At 31.8% G+C, this 23,627-nt stretch overlaps 1 protein-coding gene and 1 long non-coding RNA gene across 2 annotated transcripts; one reads left to right on the forward strand and one right to left on the reverse strand.

The window, feature by feature from the left end:
• Positions 1-11,026: 11,026 nt before the first annotated feature.
• On the reverse strand, positions 11,027-12,927 carry LOC121131386 (uncharacterized). The gene is made up of 3 exons (XR_005869044.2): positions 11,468-12,927; positions 11,348-11,411; positions 11,027-11,285 (listed from the first exon to the last, which is right to left on the reverse strand). It is a non-coding gene; the product is annotated as an uncharacterized lncRNA (long non-coding RNA).
• A 2,937-nt stretch (positions 12,928-15,864) lies between these two features.
• On the forward strand, positions 15,865-19,190 carry LOC121131393 (fatty acyl-CoA hydrolase precursor, medium chain). The gene is made up of 9 exons (XM_040726852.2): positions 15,865-16,025; positions 16,086-16,246; positions 16,307-17,002; positions 17,060-17,263; positions 17,414-17,600; positions 17,651-17,859; positions 17,927-18,170; positions 18,233-18,395; positions 18,447-19,190. Exons 1-9 carry the CDS (start codon positions 15,932-15,934, stop codon positions 18,586-18,588), a joined length of 2,100 nt encoding a protein of 699 aa, XP_040582786.1. The 5' UTR covers positions 15,865-15,931; the 3' UTR covers positions 18,589-19,190.
• The last annotated feature ends 4,437 nt before the right edge of the window (positions 19,191-23,627 follow it).

Below are 23,627 nucleotides of genomic sequence, written 5' to 3' on the forward strand. Positions count from 1 at the left end.
GAAACTGTTGTGTCTATTTAACTCAAGTTTACCTTTCAATTAGAAAGAAATACAATGTTTTTTCTTTCTTTGGTCATGGTGGGTATTAGTCCACTTCTGGTCATCATAAATATACTAATATTTTTTCAAATGTCCTTAAAAAGTTCGTTTTATGAATAAAATATATATCATCAAATTAGTAATTTCAATCGTTATTTTCGGCTTATGGATATTTAAAAAATGCGTAACTTTCAAGTAATTTAGATCTTATTCCATGGGGAAAAATCATATCAAATAAATATGTTTACTTAGGAGTATCACAGGATGAATATATATATTAGTTATTATTTTAATGTTGAAACATATCAAACATAATACACACAAACAATTGGATAAATGAAGTAACACATTTTTAATTTAGAAATGTTTTTCATATGCTTAGATCGATCTTCATTAATTAAGGACAGAAATATTTCCATATTCTCTAAGAATTAGTACAAAAGAAAGGATCCGAGATAGTTTATCCTCAACAGGAAATGCTTGAATTTCAATTTCTACGGGAATGATGGCAGATTGACACTTTATTATAAGAAGAAAAGCAAACCAAGCTAAGCCTCAAAAGAGAAGAGTCGACTCCTTCCTTGGCTGGGGAATCTTGTCCAATATGAATAGTCCATCATGTCTAATGATATTGTAATTAATAAGGGAGAATTAAGGGATTAGCACTCCTTCCATTGGGACCGCTGTTGTGTTTATGTATTTTTCTTTGCTCTTATTATATACTATATTGGTGATAGATGTTATATGTATCAGTTTAAAAGAATCTTGCCATTTTTTCCATTTAGACACTTTTCTTTATTATTATCTTGCATTTTTTCCTGTGCCATTTTTTACTGAAATCCAAATATCCACTCAATGTGAAGTACTTAAATCCATACGAAAAATTAGAGTCAAAAAAAAAAAAAAAAAAGAGCGGGAGAATGTTTGTTTCATTGAGTGCAAGATAAATTAAATTATAACTGCATAAAAGGGACATCAATAATAGGCATGTATCTTTTATAGTCGTTATTCAAAATTATATGAATATTAATATCAGGGGCATCTGCAGGGGTGGAGGCTTTAGATCCCTCTCCAATTTCAAAAATTGGACTTGAATTTGCATAGTGGTGATTCTAGGATACTTATCACGAGGAAAACTACACCCCTTCCGAATGTACTATCACTTATTGGGAGGGAACGCTAAAATCTCATTTTTACGTTCATCGTTCAAAAAAATCCGTTCTGTTCGCGAGCCTGATTTCAATATTACTCGCTATTCTGGTTATAAATTACGAGAAGGCCTCAACAAATTATTCAGTGAGTGCATTTAGACCCCTTTTTTTGTGGAAAACGCAACAGAAGTGTATACCGTATCCTCAAACTGTAGAACAAGTGCTAGTTGTTTTTTTGTTTTTTTTTTTTTTTTTTTTTTGAAGTATAGGTAAACCGGGTTCCTAATAGAAGAAAGACAAATAGACAACGTGTTGTATTGTAAATAATCAGTTGAGAATTGTTTTATCCATACAGAAAGAAATACACCTCTATGGTTTGATCTCTTATAAGACATTATGAACTTTTAATATTTGTAAGTGTATCTGTATTAATTAGTTTAATCATTACTATGTCCTTTTATGTATATATGTATATCTTGATAATTTATCTCAAGAGGATTTTTATTATTGTATTTTGATATTGTCCAAGTTAGAAGTACGCTATATTCAATTAAGTCGTTAAGAAGCAAAATCCCCAACAAAATTCGAGTACCCATTCCCAGAATGCGATATTATCGTAAAAAAGGATTCCAAGGCTTTGGCTATAGTTATGTTCAGAATGGGACAGATTTCTCATCCAAGGAAACAAAAGAGTTTTTACGAAAATGGTGCATGTATAACCCTACTTCGTCTACATATTTCCCTCAATCTAATGGAAGAGTAGCAGTACCTATTAAAAAAGTGAAAAGAAGGCTACAATAAAATATTGGTCGAAATCATGGTGGTGTATAATAAAGGTCACGACTTTTATAATTTGATAGAAGTAAGTAAGTTCATTTTAATGACGTAACAAATGTATGGAAAACGCTGGCCCGTACTTGTATATTGCTCTAAGATTACAAAGAATCTAACTAAAAATCTAAGATTTGCTACTTGTAAACTGAGCATAAACAATTTGTATGAAGACGACACACTAATTTAAAATGTACAGATATATTATAATATATCTAAGTCACAATTTTATCCAGAGATCTACTTTGGTTCGAGCTTCAGTTTAAAATCAAATCAAAATCATATCTATGTACTAATTCAAATAAATAATTGTAGAACTGGTTTGTCCGAGTAATATTTTTATTAATTTGTTAACTATTCGAGCTGCTTCAATCTTGATTCTCAATTTTATATGATCCATTATACAACAAGGCTCTTAAAGGATTAAAAGAACCCTTAGACAATCAATAGCTTTCTAACAGCGACAAAACCGTAGAGTAATTGCAAAAAAAAAAAAAAAACTACACAAAAATCCCATCCTCAATAACGAAGCGGGATAAAGAGCTTTAAATCTATCAAATTATCGCTTCTCCAATACGAATTTTATTATTCATCAATCAGGATGTCTATTTTGAACCACTCCTTTATTTATGTTTGTCAAGTCATAATTTGATGGATTTTTTCTATTTATTATGTAATCAGTTGATATTTTAACTATTATTAATGATAATAATAACTTATCTAGGTAAGTAAATAAGAAAGTATTGTAAAGAAATAAGGTCCATTTACAGAGTATATAATAGTTGTACTTACTTGTTACTACAAAATACACATTGTAAAGAAATAAGGCCCATTTACAGAGTATATAATAGTACTTACTTGTTACTACAAAATACACAATAAAAATTATACGTACCTGTGTACAATGCACAATCATACCGATCAAGTACATCTTCAAATAAGATTACATATGACTATTCTTCAATTTCTGATTATTATAACTTTTTAACAAAAAAACAAAGTCAATATTGAAGATTTAATGGGTATCCTGTATAACTTTCTCTTTGTACCTCAATTTTTGAGTGAGCCACAGATGATAGTCGAAAATCAATTATTGCAACCTTTTAATAATAAGCAAATAATTTATCTAAGTTTAACAAAGCGATGCTACACAAAACGAAGAATATATTATTGAAGTTGGAGAGGGATATCTACTCAAGCGATCACAATTTTTCGAAGAATTTTCCACGTTGGATTACACAATCATTGGAGTTTGTACGGGGTATATTTCTATTTATGTATGTTTATAGTAATTTCTATCTCCATGATACTTATTACGTTCATCCTTTAATTATACTGTAATGGTTAATGGTGGATACAAGACCTTGTCGTCCCGCATTCCACGGATTGACTGCAACCCCCCTTTAGAATACTTAATAAGAGACAAAATCACAACCTCCTATAAGACCTTCTCTTTAATTTCCTGATACTCCAAAGTGACAAAAAAAAAGTACGTCGTGCGGGCAAACTTATGCAATATATCCAATTTAATTAATTGTGATTGAAAATATCTTTTTATTGGGGAAGATAAAATACGACGTTAGAAATTTTGGTATTTAGCATGTGTTCCTCAGGGCAAAAAGGTCATCCCTGACTGGAGACAACTTAGAGAAGCTTGTCTTTGTCAAGGGAAAAATCAATTAATTATAATAAAAATATAAAGCTAAAAAATCAAAAAGTAAATCAAAAGGATTAAGCTGTTTTCAATGAAAAATAATGTGTTTTTTTTTTATAAAAGTGACAAAATAGGGGAATAAATCAAGGAGGTGCATTGATAACTTTTTGGAGGTTACTTCAATTTATTTAACTACCATGAAGGTATATACATGCAGGGTTACATTTTAGAGCTTAAAGTACTTTCGTTGCCTTCTTTCAACACTTATGTATTAACCATGGAGAAAATATACGAATCCCTGGCAAAAACATTGGAGAATCTCGTATAGATTCAGCTCCAGATTCAGTTTGAGAAATTATTCGAGCTATACCGTATCCTGGAACGTATCATCAAAACCACAGCAAAGTTTGGACTTCGAAGGAAAAACGTAAATGAAAGAGAGTTTGGGTTTGGGATGATAGAGTTGGAAAAACAGAATGTCAGGTGATTTTTTGCGACTTTTTTTGAAATGATTCGAATCCGACTCAAACTTTTTGAAATCATTCGACATTTAATTTTTTGACAGTGCTGATCATATTAATTGTATTATCGTTTAATACTGCCAAAATTTGCTCTTGCTTCAATTCATAACTTTTCATCAAATCAAAAACAATATTTTTAATAGATTCACTAGTGTTTTGCTTCAATATCTTTCACAGCTAACAGTTCATATGTAATCTGCAAGTTTGAAACTCTTGATATATATAGTTTTTCTCATCTTCACTGACGTTAAAATGATTGAAGACTGACGATTTTTCTCTTAAAACCATAGTAATAATAAGTGCAATAATCAAATTAAATATATTATTCCTTACTCTTAGAGAAAATGAGAATTATCAATTAAATTTTCAGAATTCATTTAGATATTAGTTATCACTTATTACGCACATTATATTGAAGAGACGTAAGTCAATAAACTATAAGACAAATAATATTTAACTGAGGGGAAAATAAATCATTTAGAATAAACAGATTTAAAGAAGTAAATATTCTCCCCTATCTTTGTTGTAAATTGTTTTAAAAACTTTCTACATTTAAAATAGAATTAGTCCAGTGACAATATTGCAATTATATTTGAATTCATATATATTTATTTTATTATGCATTTGCTTTTAAATGCATCAAAAATAAGCAGGAATTCTTCTTTTAGAGGAAGATGTGAACACACCCACGACGACCTATTAGAGAATGAACTAAAAGGAAACAGTTACACACGCAAAAGCCGTTTATCCTTTTCTAAACTCTAACAAAATGTATAAACGAGTTTTCTCTACGAAAAGAACATCCCTAGGTTTTCATTACGAACAAAATAACATTTCCATTTATTTGTATCAATTTCAAAGTGCTCTTACTACTATTTTAATAGGTTAATAAAATTGAGTTTTTCCGATTCCAACCATTTTCAAAGGAATTCCAGAACTTTTTGCAGAAAGAAATCCAGCAAAAAATTTCCTGACGTTCTTCACCAAAACGAAGGTAATTTCTTTAGCCGCAGTAATAGGCATTGGAACTTAAAATAGAATATCAAAGATGCCCCTCAAAAATCTTAAAATTTAATTAAATCAATGATAAGGTCTGATGAATGGAAGACAAAAATTGCTAAAAGAAAATCTCAGAAGGAAAGTGAAAAATAAGGGGTTGCGAAAACTTCAGAAAATGCACTTGCAAAAAAGCTAAAAAACTAAGAAGCAAAGACTTCCAAATACAGGAAGGAGGTTAATTCTCTAAAGGTAATAAAATTAATATTATTTATCGAAACTTCAAGGAACCAAATATTTATTTATTTTCGTATTTTAGGAAGTAAAACTTAAGAGAGCAAAAGTATGTTAAACAAGGAGCAGAAGAAATTCTGCAAGAATTTAATGGAAATGCAATTCCAGATTAACTTATACGTCGCAGCAAAAAAAAACAAAAAAACAATTACTCCATCAAAATGATAGAGAAACTTATTCTTTAGAAAATAAAAAAAATTGTCACAACTCAAACTCTCTATAGTATAAAAGCCTATGAATATGTACTAAAAACCTTTAATTTTGCGTTGCCATCTCCAACCACTTTAAAAAATTAATATTCAACCAATTGATGGTACTCCGGGATTCACTTAGGAATTTTTCAAATGCCTTAAAGCTAAGACTCAAGAAGCCTCATAAAATCTACCAATCTACAAATCAAGTCAGAATAAAAAATCATTTCTACTCTTATGTTGGATGAAATGACAATAAGAAAGGTACATGATTTCATGGATAAGTGGACCTTGGCACAAGTACATATTCGGACCAACCTTCAGATTCAGTTGATCAAATGCCCTTGTTTTCATGGTTACCAGCATAATCAGCGGGTTCAAATTACCAATAGGCTATTTTCTCATAAATGGTCTATCTGGAGAGGAAAAGGCTAACTTGGCAACTTTGTGCATACAAAAATTTCATGATGTTGAAATAATAGTCACAGCCTTTACATGTGATGGACCCTCTGCACACTTCTCCATGATTTTAGTATTAGGTGCAAGCTACGAATTAGATAATTTACGAGTATGATTCCCTAATCCAGTAACTTCGGATAAAAGAATTTATGTCGTTCTGGATTGTGCTCCATATAATTAAATGGGTTAGGAAAAGTCTTGCTGCTTGTAAAATCATTCATGATTATAATGGTGATAAAATTGAATGGAGATTCATTTATGATTTAGACAAATTACAAGATGAAGAAGGGCTTTATGTGCAAACAGACTGACCAAGAGACACACAAACTTTCGAAGAATAAAAATTAAGGTTTTTTATGCCACACAAACTCTGATCTCATAGGTGGAAATTGCAATTGAGTTTATCAATAACGATTTGAATTTGCCATAGTTCAAAGAATCTGAAGTCACCGTGAAGTTTATAAAAAATATTAATCGTTTATTTGATTGGTACAATAGCAGAAATGGTTTCGGAAGAGGATTTAAAGCACCATGAAAGTTCTCCAATGAAGATTTTTGGAAGCTACATATTTGTTGAAGATAGCTTTGATTACATTAAGAATTTAAAAATTGATTATTCCACATTATTATTATGGAAATCAAGGGAAAAGACTGGTTTTATTGGTTTCTGTGTGGCTATCAAGTTCTTTTATGATATCTTTAATACTTATGTAATATTTGGTTGCCAAAAGTCTCTTTTAACTGACAAGTTCTCCCAAGATCACCTAGAACTTCTTTTTTTGTGCTATACGTTGTAGATTGGGGCAAAATAATAATCCAACAGCGCGTCAATTTATGTTAAGTTTATAAAACTTGTTAAATTCTAAATTTTAGTGTATAAACCACAATTTATTTATCTCTTCAGGTAAGTTATAAACGGTTCCTTGTCCATTGGGAAGTCAAAAGAGGGTATGTAAACTGCTTTCCTCTTATGCTTACTCCTGGGGACTGTGAGCAAATCGACTCTGGGGCTATTTCTTTAACAAATCAGTTAGATAGTTCTCCAACTAAAGAAAAACATGAATATTATGATATTCTACCTCCTTTACCTCCAACACTATATTCATTAAACAAAGCTGTGATCAGCTGTATTACTGGATTTATTATATTAAAATTGCAAAGACGTGCTTGTTGAATCTTTTGCAAATCAGCATTGACAGATTCATCCAATGTTGATCACAGTAATTTAGCATGGATTAAAAGGAAAGATTTAGGTGGCCTGATATATAGGAAACCCTTCAAAAGATGCATTTGCTCTGTGTCAAGAAACTGAAAGAGTTTATTTTCAATAGATTTTAATGGACAAAACTTCTCTTTTTATTAAAAAAATATTAATTCAATTGCAAGCCAAGTATTAAAAAGAATTAATGAAAAACATAATTAGTTTTTTAATGCTTATAATGAACACATGTTAAATGGAAAACAAACCAACAATGACATTTTTATATTGATCAAAGAATTGAATCAAATTATTCCAGGATTTCTGTTTTTCATAAAGATAGAGTCGATAATTAATCTAAAATTGCCCTCAGAATATGTGAGAAAGACAAATTGCAAGGCAGATTTATTCAGAGGACAATAGTTACAATAATTTCATTAAAAATTTAAATTTTATTTCCGTAAAAAAAATATTATAAATTAAAAACAGTCTTTATTACATACTCATTGAGTAATAATAGCCTAGATAACTAAACAATAATTAATAAGAATGTTTTTTACGAACAATATTTCAAAACTTACATCGAAATAAAAAAAAGTTTAATAGATCAATTACAACACTTTACTACTGCAATAAGGAATATGCTTTTTTCTGTTGCTCTATCCTTTCATTCAGCAGAAGGTTTGTCATTCTAGTTCTTCATAAATATTTTTTGATCTTCTTAACTAAGTTGTATCCCAAGTCGCTCTCCTGTCTTCTTCTCGATACCACAAAATAAAAAAAATCCTCATATATATTGGCCATATATTATGTAGACTATCTAAAGTTATTAACAACCTCTAGACCAGTGGTTCTCAAATGGTGGTACGCATACCCCTTGGTGTACTCGGAGGCACTCCAGGGGTACTTAAGATTTAAAAAATATATATATTTAAGTATACATTCAAAAGTCATTATAGATATCCATCAATTAAAATTTCAATAAAATATAAGTATGTAGATAAAAAAATAAGACAGCGTCATTTATAAATAATATCATACACTACTTTTGTGTACTTTAATTATATTTATTACAAGCAGAGGGTGCTCCTGTTGCCGGTTAAATGAAGCATTGTTTTATTATTATGAGAGATAATTATAGAGTGAGGATGACAGGATCTAGGAAAGCTCGCCTACGAAAAATTTGTATTGGGAAAGTTTGTGCTGGGATTACTCGCACTGGGAAAATTCGTATAGAATAAAGCTCGCCGGTCGGAATGTAAATAATTATCTCACTTAGTTATGTAATGACTAAGGTTGATAATTTTGGTAAGAATACAAACGCGTGCGAGGAGAAGAGAAGAAATACTTATGGCATCATTGAAGAAGTAAAATATGTCTTATTCTATCAAGAACCTTATTATTTCCCGCCTTTATTATTCAATATTAATATAATATTAGATGCTGATAGTCGATAGAGAACTGAATAAAATGCCTAAAATAACGTTGCCTTCTGTCTGGATTTCTAAAAATGGAAGCCCAGGAATTTGGAAAATATTTACCAGATGAGAAATAGATGATGGCTTGTCGGATTTGTCGATATAAATGTGTTTTTAGTCCCTGTCTAGAATTACACGCCACTTATTATCCTCATCTCAAGTCAAGAGCATGAATATTCATCTGTAAAATCAAGTTAACGATGAATACATCAAGTCAGACTTTAACTTTGATCTCACAAACATGCTTATTGCATATAATATAACCTAATCTATTGCTGATCATACTACCTTCAAAAAATTTAGGGAGAAATACAAGGGTATATTCTTCCCTGCCCGAGCAACCATCATTAAATTAATGGAGGATGTTGGTAATGATGTCATTTATAGAAATACCCCCATTGTAAATTGTGAAGTTAAGATCATTTTCAGCATGTTTAGAGTCATCCACACCAAATTACGAAATAGAACTCTGAATTTTGTACCATCTAACAGTAAGTATTTATATATTTTTCAAAAATCTAATCATAAAATATGATTCTATTTTAGCTAAAATATCAAGAATTATGATACACAGCTCATTAAATAGTAAAAACAACTGTTTAAATGGTCACAACAACGGGGAAGTAGCTTTGGATGGTTCGCAACTAGTTTGTCTGAGACTAATTTCTTCACTTAAAGACTTGGGTATGATAATTAGGTTTTCCAATATTACATAGTCAATAAATATTACTTTTTATCACTTAACGCTTAGCTATGGTTGATAGGCTCAATAAATTGTGTTCAGAAAACTCATAAAAGGCAAAAACAACTGCTTTAATGGTCACAACAACGGGTGTAGTTGCATTGGGTGTAGCATTATAATTAGCAATTGTGCGTCCTTCACGATAATAGTATGTTGTTATACAAGCATAAGTAACGGGGGAAAAATATTTTTGGATGCTCTTAATAAGGAGTAATATCGCCGGACATTACTACATAATTAGCTTTTGGTCTAAATCTTTACGATGAATTTAATTCTAACATTTTATTTATTAGTATATTTATTGTCTAATTTTATGATTTCGACATTTACTTTATTATTAATAATATTTCATCCGTTGGGATATGTCTATCATGTGCACAATTGTATATTGCAACTCCCACATTAGGAAAAAAAGGTGATGATCTTTTTTATTAAACTCCACGTCTGGCAACTTAGCAACTTACAGTTATGACATATTTAACTGAATTCATGTCAGAATAAGAAAATATTATTTCGATCAATCTATTATTTCAATATTCTGTATTTATAATTTATTGTTATTATTAATTATTATGATTACAATTGTTTAATTTTGTATATTTAACTTAAAATGTCTGACGGTTTATTTTTTATTTTCTAGTATGTAGATTATATTTAATTTAAGACTTCTATTTTAAACTTGGAACTTCAAATATATTTCCAAATACTCTACTTTGTCGTTTCATTAGTTATTATTCTGAGAATATGGTTCATAATGAATTACAATTTCATGGAGTGTGACGTTTTCAAATCTACTGTAACGGATAAAAAACGTCAAAGTCAATTATACGTAGTATATCTTCATTAAACGTTTTGCTAATAAATAAGTTCGTTATACCCTCAAAAATCATAATAAAGCAGGCAGCTGATAATTACATCAGTATTTTAAACAATGATACCATAAGTCTTTCTCCCCCCCTCTCCTTGCACGCGTTTTTCTATACAGAATTATCAACTTTAGTTATAGGTATGGTACAAAAAATTTCAAATTCAATTTTTCCCTTGGAAACCTGTTTTATTTAATACGAATAAAAAATGGTAAAGAATACTTTTTGATAGCAAAATCATGTCTATAGTTTCAATAATAACGAAGTTATGACCAATTTATCATTGGAATTTCATCCCTTCTTTTCGTACTGTTTAAGTTATAACCTACACCAAAATCTCTGATCTAATATGTTATTTCAATTAAAATACAACTTTATTAAATATCAAGATAATTGAATGGAATTTTCAGGAATTACGGGGAAAAAAAAAAAAAAAAAATAGACAAAGTACTTAAATATTGCTCAGTAATAAAGATTGAAGGTGATAAGACCGGATTAAAATTTATGCACTTTGAATCAAGAAATTAACTGGAAACTCTACAAAATAGTAAAAAAATAGATATTTTAACGTCCGTTATACAATTTATTTGATCCATTACACCAAAATTGTGGTTTTGAAGGCTATCTTGAAGTAATTTATTTTCAAGCAAATGATACGAATAAACAAAGTAACGTATTGAAAAAAAATTTTAAACTGTGTGAAAGAGAATTTATCTACATTAAATAGTTATGACATCAAATTGTTTTTTCCATTTGAATAATGAAAATCCATCATTTCTATTGAGATTCCCAAAAAACTTCTAGACCTCTGAGCACGCCTCTTGCAAGTTTTTTTCGCACCGTAAATCGGCATTTTGTAACATACCTATTAGTTATATTTTAATAATTAAATACAAATCACTTAACATTATTTATTTAATACTCAACATTTCAAATTTTTCTATGCCTATTCCATACATGTTGAATTGAATCATATCGGATAATCAGGTATCTGTGAATTAATTCGATGAGACATATATATATATTAATGATGCAGAACTGCGTTACCTCGCTAACACAAAAATGGACAGTGTAATTTGTTGTCGGGTGTCGATGATTTTTATTCTTTTCTCCTAAACAGTGTTCTGAGCGTTGATTGGTTGTATTAGAATTAGCTCCTTTTTATCATTGAACAATAGGTGCATAGTTGCAAAAAAATGGGCTAACTATTAACTAAGTTCAGGGTTTTTTTGTTTTTTTATGTTACTTTTTGAATGAAAGTTGTGTGATACAATGAAGATAACGACGTGGGAGAGGTTAGTATTTTTAACAAACTGTTCCAACGATTATTTTTTGATATTCTGTTTCCGTCGTTCTTTTTACATAAAAAAATTATACTGCTCATTTAGTCATTTCATCATCAAGAGCGAGCAACAAGCAAAAAAAGGCAGCGCATCTCAGATCTCCTAGATGCTGGAGTTGATATGATGAAGATTAAAGACATTGTTAAGGGTTCTAGGAGCCTGGTTTTTAAGTTGGCCAAGATGAAAAAAAATTGAGAAGACCTCTCCAGGATGTCAGCAAGTGGATGGCATAATTTAAAGAGGGATATGAAGTACGCGTTAAGTTTGGAGAAGAATATAAAGGAGGATCTCACTAAGTCGATGAATCACCTCACCAACGTCTTCTCTGTGGCTTCAAGGACCATCAAGAAGGCTATAAAGCACAACTTGGGATTATTTTCTTTCACAAGAACTCCACGCCACTTTCTGACAGAGGGTATGAAACCCAGGAAGTCTCGAGAGATACAAGAAAATCCTCCCATCGATGAAGACAAATGGGTCAATTGTGAAAATTTTCTCAGACAAGAAGATTTTCACCGTCGATCAATTCCACCACCGCTGGCTTGCGGAAACAAAAAAAGAGGTACCAGGGGTTTACCACAACAAATATCCGGCCCAAACAATGGTCGTTGTGGACTCTGATGGAAAAAGATGCCTCCGTTCTTTTTCTAGTACACCAACTTGCCATTGGTGAAGACCAACTATCCAGAGGATAACTAAATCCAGAATAAGGATGGCGCCCACTCTCACACGTCCGCCAAGTGCCAAAAGTTATGCACAAATAAGACAGCTCGATTCTGTTCCAAAGAGATATGATCACCTTCCTCACCAGACTTTTCTATAAGGGACACATTGTAGAGGGAAACCAACAGAGCCTCACGACCAAATGTGTACTCACTGAAATCCTCCATAGTGGCTACTTTGGACAACTTGTCAGAGGATTTTATCATCAACTCGCGCATGCCCTTCAGGCGACAAGTAAAGACGGTGATTGATAATGAAGGATTGTCATGTTGAATGAAGACAATTTTGCAAAAACTTTTTCTACATGCTTGTTAACACTATTTTTCTGCCTAATATAAATATAAAATTATTGATGCATTTCTAAATCCATCTTTCGAGTCCACGTTTTGTTGCACGTCCCTGTATATGGGACTAGTCATTTTAAGTATGACTTAAAAACTTAGTCGTTTCGTATCATTTTCAGGAATTTCATAAAATGTCTGATGGTGATTATATCTTGAAAAATGATAAACATTAAAAATAAAAATATACGTAAACACCATTATCCTTATTTACAAATCATAATAAATATTAATAAAACAAAGAAAAGAGAAGTACTTATATAAAATACAAATAATGAACGACACTTTAATTTAGGTATATCAAGGAGTGTGTGTAGGTAAAACTTACCTAGGGAGCGCTCTAGAGAATAAAGTAATCCCTTCATATGTAAGCCAAAACTGAAAAATCTTGTCGAAAGACCAGAAAGTAAAGTATCAAAAGAGATCAAAGAGGTGGATCCTCAAGAAAAAAATCCGAAATCCTAAGTTTATCGAGTCTCTAGATATCATGGTGAATAAAAATTGTCGTATAATATCTTATAGAACCTTACTACATCTCTAATAACTATTTTAAATTAGCTTCATGAAGATATTGGTCTCTCAAACGATGAATATGGTAGATACCAATAATTCTTTAATGGGAAGCCATCCATAAGAGTAAATAATCCAGACTTGGCTCCAGATACACTATTTTTGTTCCCTGAAATAAAAAATAGTTTGACTGCCACTGTTATGGGGATCTGCAGAAGGTCAATAATATATGGGATGTGGGTCATAAAGCCTCTAAAGATATCCTTTAATGAAGACTTTAGCTAATAGGAAAATCGTTTAAAAGGATTTTGAACGATAGGGTGATTATATCGAAAAATAATATTTATATTTGATGTCAGTATCTAAATTAATAGTCAAGGGCCAGAAATGAGTGCTACAATGTAACAATGACAGTTTTCCTCCACAAAATCATTTACCCTAGACAAGCAACTTCAAACGACATGTACATAATTGCTGTGAAACTGAAGTGTTAAGAAAACAGTATTTTATAAATCAATTCCACCTTTGTCCTTTGCGATAAGTTTTCTAATTTTAAAACATATAATATTATCATAATTCCCCAAGCTCTAAGATCTACACCTTCTAGTGTCAAGGATCGACACAGTTTGACACATACTTTATTCCATTGTTAGCCAACTTCTCCCCACAGAAAAAAACACAACGCCATGGGGGGAATAGAGCTTGTGAACGTGAATCCAATTAAGATGTATTCTTCCGAATACTGACAACGTTTTTAGGGAGACTGTGTTTTTATTTTTTTTGTTACATGTCCCTCTGTGTTCTCAGCAGCAGCACTGCTACGCTTGAATCAGGACTCCATTGTTTGAGTTGTCAAGGCGGCAGTGATTGCCACATGATACCAGGGTGGGTCAAACTATCTTTGCACGAGGTCAGGGGAAGACTCGCGTATTATTTTTAACAATGAAACTGAATTGGCCCTGAATATAAAATTCAGCTTAATTATATTATGCATATTAACAATTTTCAGAAGGAATAGAGAGTAATTTGGTAGCAATGTTATTTGGATTAGAAAATTTTCTCCCCCCATATCTCTATTTCTGTACATCTGTACATCTTTTTCTCTCTCTATACGCCATCTTGGTGTCAGAAAAGCTCGCTTATGGAAAATTTGTATTGGGAAAGTTTGCCTTGGGATTACTCGCCCTGGAAAAATTTGTTCAAACACATTAATCATTACTAAAGTTGATCATTCTGTAGAGAAAAACGCGTGCAAGGAGAAGACTAAACACACATTTATATTCACAATAATAAAGGCGGGAATGATGGCGTTCTTGCTAGAAGAAGATGTATATTATTTAATCAATGATGCCATAAGTATTTCTTCTCTTCTCCTCGCATGTTTTTATATTCTTAACAAAATTTTCAACCTTAGCTATAACTAATCAAATTTTGGGTATCCGCAGGAATATATCTGGTGCGTTAATATTGTTATTTCAGAGAAGTAGTAGAACGCTATGTTGGAACAAATGCATGGAAGGGGTGATAAAGATTTTATTTGCTGAGGTTTTCCTAGGATCAAATACGTATAAATCGTAACATATTAAATTAGTCTATGTTAAAATCTTGATTATCAATCACCCTAACAACTAAAAGTATGATTTTTATTTTCCTAACACCTTATCTGAACCTAATGAATCAAACACTAACGCTTACAAGACTACCAAAATTGTAAGAACGCTAATCCCTAGTATTTATGTACAGAATACCAATGTACAGAATAGGTCATTGGTATCACGCAACCTTTATTTTATATTTAGTTAGTAGAGATAGTCTATTTACTTACTTCGAGATAAACTGCTTAAGAAGATATCCTATTTTAGTTTATAGTTTCTCTCAGTAATTAGGCTCACCAAAGAAGATAAATGGACATTTTTTTAACACTGTTACCTCCGTCATGTTATAGAATATAGAATGATTGAGGAAGAACTGGTCCCTTAATTTTAAAAATTTTAAAATGAATTGCGTGTGCTCTTTCCTCTTTTATGTTCATTGTTTAATAAACAATATGTCTTTGTGGTGTTAGGATGTCCCTCTGAAAGAAGAATTATTGCCTATCTTTGGTGGAAATTATTTTAAAAATGCATAATAAAATAGTTATATTTTAGTTTAAATATAATTATAATTTTTTCCTTAGACTACTGCTTTTTAAAATATAGAAGGTTCTCTTCTTTATAGCAGTAGTTTATTATATCCCCTTGAAAATATCATATAACAGGTAGCTGATATTAACAAATGCTTAGTGGCATATGTCTCGCTCACATCTTCTCATCGCGTTCTTACTCAAATCCAAGCAGTACCGTTGAATTAGCGGGTGTCCACCTCGGTTAGATATATATGGAATATTTCTATTTTTTTGCAAAATGACGTACCTTGTTGTTCCTTATCAATGATTATCATTAATATTGTTCTAGTAAATATAAAGCAAACATATTGCATTTCTTGATTGTAAGATCATTAATTATAGGATTACAAATAATTTATCTGATAATAAAAGAGATAAATTGTTTTATCTATGACTATATAACTAGATTAAACTACAAAAAATGTCTTAAATGAAAATGTATCGCACAATGGAGATACGATCACCTATAATATGGATTTCAGTGATGGCATTAGTATTTCTCGAAGTGCATTCCTGGAAAAGAGGTGATTTCATGGATTAGAGATAAAAGAGTTGTATATTTAATCCTAATAATTGATATTTAGATGAACCTGAAACATCTATACTGAAATTGCCGAAACCCTATGGATTCTTAAAGGGAAAGCTTCGAAAAACATTTGGAAATGAAAAAGGCGAAACAAAAATGTACAAGGTTTTCCGAAATATTCCATATGCTGAGCCTATGACAAAAGAAAGACGCTTTTCAGTAAGTAATTTAAAAAATACACATTTAAGTCAATGATTAAACATAAAAAGCATTATACAGCAATCACAGGCTTACTCTGACGAAAGAGATATCCTTGGACCAACCAAGAGCAATCCATATGATGCTACAAAGAGTGGTCCAGTTTGTGCACAAGGTGAAATAAATCCTGATAACATAACTACCTATCTAGACATGAACAACTTAGATCTTATCGAACTTCTCATGGAAAATACTCGATCTAGAGAAGAAATCAATAATAAATTTATACTAAAAATGGTAGGTAAACTTTTTGATCTTGAGGGTTTGCCCTTAGAGACCATGACACTTTCTGAAACCATTAAGTCCTGGTTGGATGTGGACTTTGGCATGTCAGAGGATTGTCTCCATTTAACGATCTCAACACCAGTCAAGCCCCCACCAAAGGAAAGTAAGGGATACCCAGTGATGTTTTTTGTTCATGGTGGAGGATTCTCGAGTGGAACACATCTACACAGTGAAGCAGATCGACTTGGAGATGCAGCAGACGTGATTGTGGTTGCCATTAATTATCGAGTGGGGATTTTAGGCTTCCTTTGTTTAGACTCTGACGAGTCTGCAGGTAATCAAGGAATGTTGGACATTCTATTAGCACTGGAGTGGGTACAAAAGTACATTGAACACTTTGGTGGTGACAAGGAACGAGTTACTATCTTTGGGGAATCAGCAGGTAGTGCAACCATCGGGCATTTGCTCCTTTCTCCTTCAACTCGAGAAAAGGTAAGGATTATAGTACGGAATACAATCCTAGTCAGTATCTCTATCTCTGTATTTTAGAATTTATTCAAATATGGAATTGGTCAATCTGGCTCCGCCATTTCTCCATGGGCCTTTGACAGGGAGCCAAGAAGATCAGGTTATGAGTTTGCAGAGAGATTGGGATGTAAAACTATCAATGAAAATGAAGATGATGATTCCATCGTTAAATGCCTTCGAAATTTTGAAGATTGGGAAATAACAAAGGAGTTCTCACTATTTACAGTAAGTTAATTTTTGCTTTGTTTAGAGTACTACTAACATTCATATTGATTTGAAATTTAAAAAGAAATATATTTAACCATTTTACATTACGTAAATTATGTACGTCCTGCATATATATGTATGTACTGGTATGATAATTATCTGATTTAGACGGAAAGGAGGAAGCACTTTGATCTTGGCTTTGGAGGATCATCACCTTGTGCACAAACAAAGGGAGATAAGAAATTCTATGGTCCCAAGGATGATCCCATGGAAATTTTATATAGTGGAGATTACAATACTGAAGTTCCAATTTTCTTTGGCAATAACCTTTATGAAGGGATCTATACCTATAATCGTAAGGATTTTTTAATTTTTATTATTAATGCTGAATGATCTCTGTTCCAGTTATCTACAATACAGTTTTGAAACCAAACAACTACGTTGAAAATAACAATAGAACTGCTAATTATCTCAAGTACCAAATGATTGAGGATCTTAATCGTGCCTTAGGCTTCAAAAATGGCTACACTGTGGAAAAAATAATAAAGGACAATTACTTTGGAAAGGATAATGAAATGAAGACTTTAAAATCTGTTGTTCCAGGACTCATTGATGTATTTATCTTTGATTATCAATTAATTATAGATATTTCTTTCCTTTTTATATATTAAATTATTTTAGTACTTAGGGACGCAAATATTGAAAGCCTCTTCTTATTATATGATGTCCAAGCACGCCAGCCACACCGGCAATGCCTACTGGTACTCCTTTGAGTATAATGGAACCAAATCGATTTGTCATACAGTTTCTATACTTACTGAGGGTCCGTTTGTTGGTAAATATGGAGCTTGTCATGCTGATGAATTAATGTTCATGTTTGACTATGAACTTCCTCTCGTACTCTGTGATATTCAGGAAATTATTAGTATGTTTTGATCATTATAGTTATTCTAGATTATAACTATTCAATAATATTTATCACAATAGATGTGGCTGTGGAATATTTAGGAATTTGTAATTTTGAAATAGAGTGTGTAGTTGAGAAGCTTCGTGAAAGTCATTCTGAATGTATTGATGGATATTTAACGGATGAAGAAAAGAAAGTAGCAAGCACGATTACCAAAGCATGGACTAATTTTGCATATTATGGGTAGGAATATAAATGCCTCTATCCCTACAAAATATTCATTTTCGTTTATAGGAATCCCAATGGAAATGGACTACCCATCTTGAAATCTTGGACAAAGGAAAATCCAGAATACATTGTGTACAATAAGGAAAATAGGATTGATATTGACTACAAAAAGAAATACATTCTAAATCGTGATGTCAGTCATGCATAATTATAGAATTTGAACAAATTGATATGTTTAGAAACTTTTATAATTCACAAATTATGAGTTCATGCATATAAATACTTAATATCATCACTTTATGCCACTCATATTAACCTTGATACTATAATACAAGAAAAAATCTAGTTTCTAGAATTATAGTATCAAGTTTAATAGACATACAAGGTTATATCATAACACTTTTCTATCAAATGTTTGACTTCCACCACAATTTTTAATAGTTACCTAGAGAGGCTACTTATCGCCTTCCTTGAATGTTGCTGCTAATGTACACCTGTTATACTCTATGACGTAAATTTTGGCAAGACAGATTATGTAATGGCATACCCTTATATTTCTATTAAGCATGATGAATATCATCATTTTGCACATATTTCTTCTCCCTTTCACTATGATTACTGCAATTCACTCCATGTATTTTATTTATTTATTTTGAAAATTCAAAACTTACAACATATAGGTATGTTACAAAAGAGGGAGTGCTCTAATCTGTTTTCTTAACAATGTATTAAGTTGCTCAATTATCTTATTGATAAGAAGTTTCGTGACGTATAAAAAACCATAAATATATACATCTTTTAAATCATAAATTTGATGACTTTTTCTTCAAGACATTACAAAAAGTTTACTCTAATCATATTTTAGAGGGTTTAAACTATATCGTGTTTGCAAAAATTCAAGAGAAAGTTGCAATATATAACTTAAAATGACCTCCGTTAAGGGCCAAAAATGAACCTTCTAATTAATAGAGAATTTGTGTTTAAAATCTAAGGAAGGTTTAACATTTTTCTATTCATTACTGGAAAAAATATAAAAATCGATGAACAGAATCAGTTTTTATGAAGTAAAGAAATTTATAAGCGCTAATAAATTATGAGAGGAGTGTCCTGTTTGTGTTATGCTCATTCCTTTCCGGCACTCAACATCGTAAATTTACATCTAGGAAAGTGTAAGTTCCTTGATTTAAACTAAGGCAGTTCTAAATGTAGATGGTCATAATTTGAGTGAGGTAATAATTAACAAACTCCGTGGGTCTTATTTAATACACCCGTCTTAAGAAAAAGTTCATAGTACGGGCAATTCAAGGAGAAGACGGATTTATTTTTCGACCACAAATCTCAGGGTTTCTCAGTGAATAGCCAATAGATTTTAATATTTGAGGTATTTAGGTAATCCATTTTTTCAGACTTTTGCAACATACCTACAACCTATTATTACCTATTACAACGCCACTAGAGTACACGACCGGGAAGAAAAGGTCCCTGAATGTAATATTCAGTGCCCATCGGTACTCTAAGGACAAGGAGAGGAACCAAAAGTCCTACTGAATATGTACACTCTACCACCAAGTTTGTTTATTTATATATGCTATTGATCTTTATTTTTCAAGAAAATACTATAGACAGAAATGTGTCTTTAAATGTGGTCTTCCAGTTCCAACACACTGATTAGAGACTTGAAGTATAAATAAATATATTTAGTTAAATAAAACTTATACGACAGGAAATCCCCATCACGGCTGCGGGTTGTCACTGGTAATAGAAGCCACCATGTAGCCGATGTCTAAGGATTAATTATATGTAAAAACAATCTTCTCAGGATCAAATGAATTTACAGTTAGGTGAAATTCCCCTATTTGTTTCCACCTTGTCTGAATACTTGTCAGCATAAAACATGCATTTCTAGGACATCTTTTTCGTCAGTAGTCTGCTCAACAATAGATCAATAGAACAAAAGATCCTTTAACTTTCACCTGTAAACGAAAGTAGCCAAGATTATAATATGGAAAGCAACATATAAAAAACAATTTGAGTACCTTCATCAAGGCCATTACGCTTACTAGTGGCATAAAGGGCTCTATTTTTCTTTTTTTTTCTCATCTTTTTTTTTCCTTTTTAAGAAAAAACGGTCCAAACGTTCATGGACTTTATGGAGAAATAAATTTGATTGGCTGTCTCCATAAAGTCCGGCTACAGTTTTATGAAATGATTGATGTATGCGTTTGTATGCTGTAATATTTTAATTTTTTTATTCGTATAAATTGATGAGGGAGCGATTATGTAGGGGATCCATTTTTGCTTTGATGAATTTTTGTATCAAAGTCAAACCTCGGGAGACCTAGTCTGTCCAACCCTTTGGTTACCAGCTTTTGTGCTGAGGTTTCTCCCCGACCTAGTAGTTCCATTCATATTCTTTTATTTTTGATTGTCTCCAGAGCTATGAAGAAAGCAGTTGGTTGTCCAAAACGCCTAGTACCTTTGTACTAGAGGACAAATGAAGTAGTCCTCCTGTGAGTTATAAAGTTTGGAAGGCCAACTCCTCGTTCATTTCGAAGTCAGTAGGCTCTAATAAATTATGAGAGGAGTTTCATAGTCGTATCATATTCATTCCTTTCAAGTCAAGGAACCTTGTACATTTCACATCCAGGAAAGTGTAGGTGAAGCAATTGAAACTACGACAGTCCTAAATGAAGAGTGACATAATGAGTGTGATGATAATTAACGAACTCAGTGCGTCATATTTAATACCAGTTCTTAGTACGTGCGATTAAAGGAGAAGACGGATTTAATTTTCGACCCCGAATCTCCAGATTTCTCTGTGAATAGCCTATGGACTTTAATAATTGAGGTATTTATGAGAAGAAACACACTATACACAACTTTAAAGTCCATTTTCAAATTCATATTTTGACTTTTTTTTAGAGTTGGTAACATACCTATAATGATAGTCTTGGAGTACATAAGAGATAAATAGCAGTTGGTATGATTGACTTATTTTGACTACCAGATAATTTTTGCCCTATTTTCTTTTTCTTTATGGAAGAAAGATCGCGTGGTGCAATAAAGGTAACGACGTGTCCCAGAACGAACTAAAGTTGGGTTCGCTGAAGTGGTTTCACACTATTTAGCACGCATTTCTTCTTCTTTTTTATTAATATTATTATTATTATCTACCTATTATTACGATCCTTAAGGTATTTTTTCAATTTCGCCTACATGTTAGGGTTTAGTTAAAAAAACACTATTTATTTTTATGAAAAATACACGAATCATACATGCAAACGTTTAATCATTTATTTTTATAAAATGACAGGCAATATTTCAAAGAGATATTAACAGCCAATTAAAGACATTGAATTCAAATTTCTGGTATGAATGAAATACCCGAGAGTGTTAACTGTAGTTTAAAAACTCCGTTTTACCTATCTGACTTAATTTGGTCTAATATTGTCTTAGATATATAATTTATTAGTTTCCTAATTCTATAAATGTGGCGGTTAATTTTGGGTACTTTAAGTACATTTAGGATTAATCGGAATCATTTGTTCATTGAAATTAACTATAATTTGTTAGAAAATGTATTCCAAGTTCAATTTTGAGAAAAATTATTCTAGCTTCGATTTGGGTTGACGTGCTACAAATATGCATAATATGTTGGTCATAAGTTAAATATAATAGATTTTAAAAATTAATTATGACTTCTATCATCCATTTTTACATATGGTATTAAGAGAAGATCGATATGATTGAATCACAACGCTATTCTACTTCTGTGAAAATAAAATATTGTAATTTTTAGTTGCCCGAAAGGTGTTTTGAACTTGACTTTGATTAAATTTTTTTATGATTCCCATAGACATTTAAGAAAGAAAAAAAGCTTTAGCGCACCAAACATACATGAAAGCGCTCTCGTTTTTCTACATTTAATTTAATTTAGCAATCTCATTTGGTGTATCCAACTTTTTTGTGGAAAAAGCTAGTAGAACTTCATTTAACGAGCGCGCTAGTGTATGTATGTATACAGTAGGGTTGTTGGAATCGTTGAAAAAAGAACGAATTTGATTGGTTGAAAGAGATTATATATAAATAGAAATAAAAGGAGTTGGTAAGCTTGCATCTTTTAAACAAATTTTCCTCGGTATTGTACTAATCATCAGCAAAGCAACTTCCCCTTACTGCTCTCTCACAGTCACGTGCATCATCATCATGCCGAAGAAAACGTGCCTTTTTTCATGGTTCTAAAAACATAGGTACTGATGTGTGGAATTATGATTTGGAAAATAAAAGTATATCTTGCCGTTTTTGCAGTTTCTCGTGCCCATCTGGTTCTTTATGGCAAGTAATCCGCCACTCCAAAACCTCCCACCACATCAATAACTTAAATAATAAGTCTTCGAGAAACACAAGATTCAAGGAGATGAAGGAGAATTAAATGGTTCATCATTCAATTTGGACTTAGCAAAGTTATTTGTGTCGTGTAACATCCCTTTAAATGTTCTGGATCATCCCAATTTCTCAAGGTATACTGGAAAAACTTCTCCAGGTCGATGGTTCGTTAACAACTTGGTTGGGGAAGTATGTCAAGGAGTTTTGAATAGAATAAAAGAAGAGGTGGAAGAAAAGGATATTTTCGTTGCACTAGATGAGACAAGAGATCATCATGGGAGGTCAATCACGGCAATTTTGATTGACCCTTTGGACGGACATTTCTGTCGGAGACCTTACCTTATTGACTCGATTGATATTGAGATTGCAAACACAAACAATGTAAAAAACATCGTCATAAGCTCAGTGTATAAGTTATTGGGAGAGCTGATGCCTCTTCGTATTGTCTCAAAGCAGCAGAAGATCTTCGAAAAAAAATCCAGGAATTGATTCACATTACGTGTATTGCTCATAGATTACATAGAGTTGCAGATATGGTTCAACAAAAGTTTCCTCTAACGAACGAACTTATTTCCAATGTTAAGAGATGTTTTTGAATTCTGGAAAAAGAATAAGAGTATTTACTGCTTCTTACAAAATTCCCCTCCCTCCATCACCAATTATAGCAAGATAAGGAACTTGTTTAAAAGCAGTGGTGTACTACTACCGTTACTTTGACGTCTTCAGAGAATATTTAAACAGCTTTGATGAAGATGTGGCAGCAACCAGAAGAGTACAAGAAGTAATTGATAATGATTCTTTAAGAGAAGAAGTCGTATTTATAAGGGAAAATTTTCGTCAAATACCTTTTGCAATAACTGC

This window comes from Lepeophtheirus salmonis, chromosome 1 (genome assembly GCF_016086655.4).
Source record: "Lepeophtheirus salmonis chromosome 1, UVic_Lsal_1.4, whole genome shotgun sequence".
NCBI classification, from domain to species: Eukaryota; Metazoa; Arthropoda; class Copepoda; order Siphonostomatoida; family Caligidae; genus Lepeophtheirus; species Lepeophtheirus salmonis.